This window comes from Echinococcus granulosus, assembly GCF_000524195.1.
Source record: "Echinococcus granulosus chromosome Unknown EG_S00001, whole genome shotgun sequence".
Taxonomy (NCBI): domain Eukaryota; kingdom Metazoa; phylum Platyhelminthes; class Cestoda; order Cyclophyllidea; family Taeniidae; genus Echinococcus; species Echinococcus granulosus.
In genome coordinates this window covers 1,246,209-1,255,217 of record NW_020170381.1, presented here as the reverse complement: position 1 = coordinate 1,255,217, position 9,009 = coordinate 1,246,209, and the positions used below count along the sequence as shown (strand labels likewise).

General features: G+C 37.7%; 2 protein-coding genes across 2 annotated transcripts; both read right to left on the bottom strand. All coding sequences in view use genetic code 11, as the record gives it.

Moving 5' to 3' along the window:
- Positions 1-916: 916 nt before the first annotated feature.
- Positions 917-3,181, bottom strand: EGR_00148 (hypothetical protein; the record flags this gene model as incomplete). Its single annotated transcript, XM_024489397.1, has 5 exons — positions 917-1,007; positions 1,184-1,280; positions 1,330-1,363; positions 2,446-2,499; positions 3,086-3,181. 5 exons carry the CDS (start codon positions 3,179-3,181, stop codon positions 917-919), a joined length of 372 nt encoding a protein of 123 aa, XP_024356075.1.
- Positions 3,182-7,795: 4,614 nt separating this feature from the next.
- On the bottom strand, positions 7,796-8,117 carry EGR_00147 (Acyl-CoA-binding protein; the record flags this gene model as incomplete). Its single annotated transcript, XM_024489396.1, has 3 exons — positions 7,796-7,866; positions 7,903-7,965; positions 8,003-8,117. The coding sequence occupies 3 exons, from the start codon at positions 8,115-8,117 to the stop codon at positions 7,796-7,798; spliced, it is 249 nt and encodes an 82-aa protein (XP_024356074.1).
- Between the last annotated feature and the right edge of the window lie 892 nt (positions 8,118-9,009).

Here is a 9,009-nt window from a genome sequence, read left to right as displayed (position 1 = left end):
AAGAAGACTACGTTGCTTTAAAATGCTTTATCAACTGCTACCATTTTCCTTTCGGAGTCAGTAATACACTTACCTAACAGGCATTGTGGTCGCACAGTGTAGCTTCAAAAATATTGATGATCATCTACGTTTTGTTGATGTAAATTCTTGGCAAATGCCATTCATTCTAACTTAAGTATAATCGGACCTATCCAACCAGTTAGCATCCAATTGCCTCTAGTAACACCAAGTGCAAATTTATGCATTTCTTTCATGACACAGTTTTGCAACTTTGAAATTATAAACAAAAGTGATAAAACTACTCTTGATCACACCGAGTGTATCAGTCCTTAGAAGATCCCACTTCAACTAAATGCTATTTTGTTGCGTTGTCTTGTGAATATTGCTATTTAGGCATGCTATGTTGTTCTTTTCAAATATTAGATTGACAAGGTATTCTCTGGCGCGTTCGGCAACTAAACGATTCTCATTGCAATTGAAGCCTCTTTTGCTGAAAGGTGTTTACTTGCACATACGCATGTTTGAGTGTGGGTAAATATGTGGGACCTAATTCATGTTAATTGAGAATTTGAATCGTATGACTAAAACGCAAGGTGACAATCGCGCAAAAAAGATATTTGGAAGTACTTTATGTGACTCCAAATCCTACTCAGATGTGAAAAATAAAGTGCAAAGTCCATTCGCTTTTGCTTTGTAAGAGCATAAAGATATTTCAGGGTTTAAACAACTGAATACGGTGGATTTAAAGATTGCATAATTGTACATTTCTTTAAAAAATTTGCTAGAAGTTTGGATTTATGAAACAAAGAGGATGGTTTGACTTACTGCGCACTTCAAAATGACTAACCTACAATGATTAAATCAGCGTTTCAAGTTCTTCAAATTGTAATCAAAGAACCGGACTTGGGATTGTCTTCTACTCTATTGGTCTTGTTATCGTGGAAGGCCAAACAATTGTTAAAAAATATCCTTTATAATATTTTATGCTTTTCCTGAGGTGAACGTTTCTTTAAACAAGGCAAACAAATAAAGTTTGAAAACATATATTTTTCCGTCAATGATTCATATCGTGTCACCTATTTCCCATCCACCTAAAAAGACAGTGAAATTTTATTTTGACAGCTTTTTTAACCTTTATTCTTAATATTTAATTCCTTTTGCCTCCCAAAAGTTAAATACTTACGAATGTAGGTGATAAGTGATATTGCCGACACTTGCCTTTTGAACTAATATGCTACTTTGTCCATCAGTCAAATGAGTAACTTCCTTCTCATTTTTTCCTGAAATGAGTTAAATAAACTTTAAGATATGTAATTTTTCACCGTTCACTTTCCTCCTCATTTGAAATGCACAATCTTGCGCACTAAAGTAATTATAACTTTAAATGCATTTTGAATACGATTTACTATCGCAGGAAAATGTAAATTGGAATCATAGGTCTAAACCCTCAGTTCGGCCACGGTATGTTATAAAAACAGAAAATAATTATAACTCTATTAGCAAATAAATAAAATAAACTTTTCATGGATCTCATGGTTTGATTTTGCACTTCTTTCTAAGATTTTTAAATTCATCGAATACGTTTCCATCGTGATGTTATGAAATATTTGTCGGATACATGGAGTCCACACATTAGCCTAAAATATTAATGAACTGCATAGGAAAGCTTTAAAGTGCTATTCTTTGTTCCCTTGCACGATTAACAATATCTGGGGGATGTTTAAAGGATAGAATTAGTCGACTTACCCAGGTCGGCGAACGAGGTGTTTAGCTCACGGACACTGCCACCAACAAGTTGCGGGGTCGGAAGCCAATCGCTTCTTGCCGTGGCACACTCAACGCCGTGCAGCGAGTCACCGTTGTTCAGCCAACGGATGCGCTTTGATCACTGCGGTAATTAACGGAGCCGCCTACTGACCGAATGTTTTTTCTCTCTTACTCGGTTTTATTAGTCGCCAATGCCGATCTCCGCTTATTAACCATTAGATCAAATAAACGATCCTCTCAAATGAGTCTCGCCTTTCACAGGACCTATCAATTCAGACTTTGCATAATATGTTGATTTCATGCCATTTTTCGGGAATTTAATTACTGTTGCGTCTGTAAAATTTAGTATCAGCATTTCATTAAATGCAAATGCCTTTATTTTAGATCATCCCAAAAGAGACTAAACGTCAAGACCACTCCTCTTCACAACTTTGCATAAAGCCGGTACACAGCGCTCAAGCACCTGCGTGCTCTGCGTGAACTGTCAAACCGTGTTAGTTTGTTTAGACCGACAGTTTCACCTCACTTTAACTCGCACGCCCACCGCGGCGTCTAATTTTCCGAATTTTCGCAATAGTTGCCTCGAGTAACTCGAATTTGTAGTTTTTAATGATGTGTGGGACCGACAAATTTGAACAATCCGTACTAGCGTCCTGAAAATTTTTACTTCTTTCTAACTCCTACATTTATAAAAACCAGATTCATCATTTTAAATAATACTAAATCTGAATGCTTTCAATTTTAATGGTTCATGAATGTCATTTCATTTTATCACAATTTTAAAGTCAAAGCTAAAATTGTACCTCTGGTGACAGAAACAGACTTTTGCTAGGGTTAACTTATTTAATTGTGTACTCTTCTACCTGGGAAAGACAACGCTTAGATTTTAACAACGAATGAGGAGTCAGTTAAAATTGTACAATTGCGCCTCAAGAGTGCTAAAATCTGATTCTTCTGATTAGGTACAATAGCTCATTTTTTTAGCCAGGGCATTCAGGTGTCTTCATTGGGCTTTTTACCAAAAAGTGTAACAGTTTTCTAATTGTCGAGCGCCACCTTCCATCGACGCCTATTGGTATTGCCGTTGATGGCTCTATTTGTTCTCCTGCCCGGAGTCTAGCTCATAAACTACCCACCAAATCCTGGGTGCTTTCCATTTTCCGTGTGTTCCCAAACAGAGTGCCTTTGAAAAATAGTGTGACTGGGTTTTAATAGCATTGCTTGTCTATAAAACTGTAAGAGGATTTGGGAATTGAGATCAAAGTGAGGGTGGCTGTCTTGTTTCCAATGGATGATTATGAACTTATAAATCTTTCACCTCCACTTTTTCTTTAAGCTCTCCACCTTTCTGCAAATGTATTTGCACAATGTTCCCATTCCCATTTTGATTGACTCGTGTCACATTCAAGCTCATTTAATACTTATGTGTTTCGTCCAATTCGAAGTGTGTAGCTTTGATCAGTAGCAATCCCTTGTGATGCCACATTTGGAACATAAAAATCCTTAAATTCGGGAAGAAATCATCGGTTATTTTAACTTATACACCACTTGCCCAATGTAGTCCTTTCGACTACACCCTTCTTTAGGCACACCAAATTTGTAAACGAGTGCGTTTTGCGCATTCCGGAAATAACTGCATCCTTTTCGAAATGTTTTTATTCGAATGGGTAAAAATTTTGAGACAGTATATTTGGTACACCGTGATGTGATGTAACGACGGTTTTACGATTCATCAGTACATTTAATGTTCTGCGCCTGTAAATGCTTCTGCTCAAATGGAATAGCACTACACTTACTTAAGGTAATATTGCAGTTAAGGAAATATATGGCACTTTCAACTACTTTTATCTCTCACTAAAGTTTATTTACTCGAAACCTTTCAATATTTTTTGCGAATTTAAATAAAAACGACTACATGCGCGCATATCAAATGCCTTAAAGAGGAGAACTGAGTTAAATTTTGAATACATAGGGATAATTATTTTGTGGACCTAGTGCACCTCGGATCACTACTTTACAATGATTTATTATAAGGTTTACGTCTTTTTCACAATTTTACTTTTTTTGAAAAGTTGTTAGGTGATATTCTGCTAAAAGTTATTTTCCCCGAAGAGGTAATTGCAGATGAAATTAAATGGAACACTTATTCTCCTAACAAACGGACTTACCACAAATTATATGCAAAGGTAGGTATGAATCGTATCCAAGCTGTGCTTGCTAGCTGTTGGGACGAATACAAACACTACTACTATTTTTTAGGTAGCGTGTAGCAGATTGCATGGTGTGTTAGCGTTCCACATTTCGGTAATTCAAATTGTGCCGATGGGCAATTGACTAGGCTACAGGTAGAGGAATTTTTGCATCGTGACTTTAGAATATGCCTTAGAGCGTACGAAATGACCTAGCGAATCGGCTTTTACTTCTTATCGTTTGATAACAATTCATTTTACAAACATAGTCGCCCCTTCTCACCTTGCTTGTTAGCTTATCTCCACAACTTTGATGAATCAGCCATTCCCTTGACTGTAAAATGCATTCAGATCTCATTTTCTACAGAACATTTGGCATTCATTATTCTTTATAGTAGTTTTGATGCGAATTCATTATTATTCATCAGCTTGCACTGGATTTATTTTCACACTGCATTGGTGAGACGAACTAGTGGACCTTTACTGCTAGTCGTTCCTCGGGTAGAAGAGCTAAAAAAGACAATATAATGAACAGAATATAATTAAACACTTGTGACCGTTGCCATTGTTGTTTTTATTGTGATATCAATTTTTGATGGCTTTATTTTGATGGTTTGGCGCAAGCAGTAGTATGTCATGGTACTACTATTCACATGTTCTTTTAAATAATTACAGTTTTACCACATTACGCAAAGTTTTATGGCTTACACAAACGATATAAATGCGATATGGCTGCTCTCATTTTTTGCTTTGTAAACGGTAAGGAACGCAAGTGTTGATTATAAACAAGGTAGGTGGAACAAAATATGTCTTTTCCGAGCCTATCGTGCTAAATACCTGAAATCTCGTTCAACGCGGTTTGTCCCAAAGATCCAGTTAACCCTTCAAAACCGCGTTCAAGCACGACGCCAAGTTTATCTTATGCTTATTCTCTAATCCGTTTTTTCATAAGTACTGGAATGTTACGTTTAAGAGGGCCTCATGCAGTGTATGATCTGTTCTCATTTATATGTGTGGTTCTTATTAAAAAACTAGGCAGATTTACAAAACCTCAACGTTACTTCGGAGATGCAATATGTCACGGCTTATTATCCCAAATTGTTTATCTGGGCCCTTACTCTTTAGATATCACATCAACTACTAGGAAATACACTCATTTATCATAGTATTTTAAAGTCATTGTGGTACAACACCGCTCTGAGTCACCTTGAAAAGTGCCGGGACAATCTGCAGGTACTTCACTTATAACTGTTAGCTGACCTTTATAACACTACCAACTATAATATTTCAAAATAAGGATATTTGGCCATCGACATGGATTTTAAGTTATTTGAAAGCGTATTTCTTCATATTTATCTTAGGGTTCATATGAGAACTTGCCACTCAGCAGTGTGAAGACATTACATTCACATACATCCACGCAAACGCAACCTAATGACGTAAATCACTCTCACAAGAAGATGCCAATTCTTTACGACGACATCAAAGTGAAAGACAAGCTCAATAATTCTATCATTTGATGACCACCGAGGAGTTGTCGCCTTCATTTTTCTCTCAATTTAGGATAGTGCTTCCGAAGACGCTAAAATAAAGCCCAAGATAATCAACTGAGTTCATGATATGAGCAAAATAAGTACTAAAAATGTGAAAAATTAAATCATGCATCTATTTCATTTTTGGTTATTTTCGGCAAATGACTGTTACTAAAAGATATTTTAGGTCGAAACCTAAATTCATAAGTTGATTTATCAGCTGCATAGCTTGAAATGGTACCGTTTCGTCGTTTTATAAGACTTAAACCGATAAGAACGTAGTATGTGGGGCTTTAAAAGTGCTAACAACTTCTTTAAAGGATAACCTATGGGGATGTTTAATATTCCGTGTGGGATGAGTTTCTCGAAAAAGACTCAAAAGTGTATAACAGTGCAAAACGAAAGTGCTGCTTTTAAGAGGCATGAAAACATCCCTCTATAGTTAATCACATCGGGACTCTGCTTTACTGAAGAGGTAATCATCGGCTCTGTATTGCGTAAGCCGCAACAATCCGGTAGAAGTACAATGGTATAAAGTGATAATTTGATAAAGTGTTTGTGATGACCTTCGCGAACATGATGAGACAGTCACGCCACAAAATCTGACAAACAAGTAATTCGCCTGTGATTTTTTTTCCACCATGTGCAATAAAATAAAACTTTGAAAAGAAGATTTAATGTCAGGAAAATTATCGTTTCCTGTCAGAAGAAGATGTGATTGATGGATCACAGTGATGTAAGGTAATTCGTATTTTGGGGTTCATTCATGCCTATACATTAAAAAAAAAATTAGAAATGGGGCTGCTGCGGTGATTGGTCACATTTGTCCACCAACAGTAATTCCAATAATTCATGTGTTGCATTAAATTCCAACGTCTATTCAACGCGTGTCGTGGGTTGCGCAGACCTGAACCATCACCTGTCAAAGACATCAGTGATACATACCATTGGCGAAATCACTCAGAGAGTATCCCCGAACAGGGTCAATGGCCCATCCCGGCTCAGTATTACTGCACTTTAAACGTCGATAACATAATTTGCTTCACTATTTGTTATATTTCAAAGGTACTTATGTATAGACAGACTTTCACACTTTCCTAGTAAAAGCCACTTTGTGGTCATATTCTCTATCGTAAAATTTAGCCGAAAATAAGGATCGTCGAGTAAATGACGACACTTTGCTACGTTTCATAAAAGAATTTATAGATTCCTATGTTTGGTTGGTCATGAATCAAGAGAGATGGTAGTTCTGCATTCTTGATTCTACAAGTTTACTTTTACAAAGGTCGTCGTAAGTCATAAAGATTTTATTTGAAATCTCTCTGATTAAACCAATTGCTTGCCTAGGCAACCAAACAAGCGACTGCTTTAATAACAGACAAGTTGATTCAAAAGGGTCATATGAGTTCAAGGCATCTGTCTTCATGAATCACTGCCTTCCTGGCAGGCAGTATATAGCAATTGGCGCAAAATTAAGATTGGGCTTGTTAGAAATACCTGAAGAGTAAGTAGGCGAAATCTTGCATGAATCAATAGAGATCCTTGAAGTGAGGCGGAGCTGCCCATTAGTATAACCAATCTACCCCAGAACCTGCACCTTGTTTCAATACAAGATCAGGATCTGAAACAGTGCAAGTGCAAAGCACAGAGCGTACCTCAGACACAGTGTTGTCCACGTAACCGCCGGCTAATTTAAGCAAGTAGACCCACGGCCAATTCCACGTTACAAATAAGTCAGCCTACGTGTACGCTGTACTCCTTGGTGGTAATACGACACCAGTGGTATTCAGCATGAGAGACTGCAACAATCCACACGTCCACAGCTACAACGCCAAGACTGTTCATGACACCCAAATGTAGCCTACTCCCTAACGATTGATTTTATAAAAAAGAATCACCATGATTTAAATACATCTCTATCGCCTTCCGACCACTGGAAGACAAGTCCCACTATGCTGGAGAATACAACAATTGCGATAAGTGCCAAACGGCCTCGAATTCGTCTATACCAATATCATCGCCTTCACATCTAAAAAGGACTCGGAAATGCGTAACTCAGCAAACCTTGCGTTACGCAAGGCGGAAGAGTTGCGGACCACATCCCCACCACCGTATCATCACCAACATCATGAATACGACGCGGCATTCTTAACCCTAATCTAGGTACAGGAGGAGATAACTGGGAATCCGGAAGCCCTTCTATCACAGCACTAAGAATTTTTCGTCTAATTTATGCCAACAGATAGACCCCACAAAATTACATAACAGAAAGAACCGCATTAAAGTCTGTATATTATGCATACGACATTACTTCGTACTAGCCAACAACGCTTGAACCTTCTTTACATATTCTTGCTCCGCTTCCGATCGAGACATACCTAAACAAAAAAATTACACAACTAGCGGAATTTAACCTTTCCTCCCATTCCAGGCCTCCCACTTAGCCTTCCCCTTCACATCGAGCATACCAGGTTTAGCTAAACGTACGATTACATACAAAAGAGTATGTAATACCTGTGTTTACGTCTCCAACGGTTGCCTGTTTGTATAGGCCATAGAGATATAGTTTGTCATCATCCGAACAATAAGGCAACGTCTGCACCTCTGCGGCTGCCGTAGCAAAATCCATTTCCGTAAAAGCAAAAATCACTCGAATCGCTCGAACACCAAGAGCAACACCCTATATAGCCACCTGCGTGACCTTTCGTGTAGGTCATTCAATTGTGGTTAATGTAATTAATGAAGCGAAAATAAACTGAAAATATTCTGGACCTCACCAAAATGTGAATCAGATTTGGTTTAGAGCATATACTCAAGCAGATCTGTTGATAGTCTGGGATAACATGTTGGTTCCTGTTGGAAATGAAATTAAAGCCAATTTCTCCAAAGTGTCAACAGACTATAAAAGTGATTGATTTACAAGCCTTGGTATAGGTAGCAGATTACAAAGTAAACTCATTACAAGTGTCCACTTTTTTGTCCAAATATGTTAGGAAATTTGTCAGTCCCAGTCTTTACACATCAATTTAATAGGCCTAGAATTGTAGCTACTCAAAAATGCCAGGCGTGCGTACTGAATTGCACCAGATAGTAGTATGAAAAATAATGCGCAATGTGACTTTGAAACCAAAATCATGTTCTGGAACTCTTTCTGCAAAAGTTTTGGTGTGCAATTTTACAGACCCTTACTACCGCCAATTCGAATTATAGCTAGATATCAGGTACTTTTGCCACTTATTTGCAGATTTAAGTTTTAAAAGTATAACCTGCTATAAAAACTCCCAAAACACCCACATTTCTGGGAGTTCTAAAACTGTGTTTCAGTCAAAATTTCACTCTTTCTGCTCAAGGTCGTCTATTGAAATAATATTGAACACCTAGGGCCATTTTTAGCTTAGTAATGTAGCATTGGGCCTACGAGCTCAATGGGAGTAACTTCTGTCGCCTACTAATTTGCTCCACAATTTTGTAGGTAGGATAGAATCTCCGAAACATGCCCTGACGAGTCATATACCTCAGAC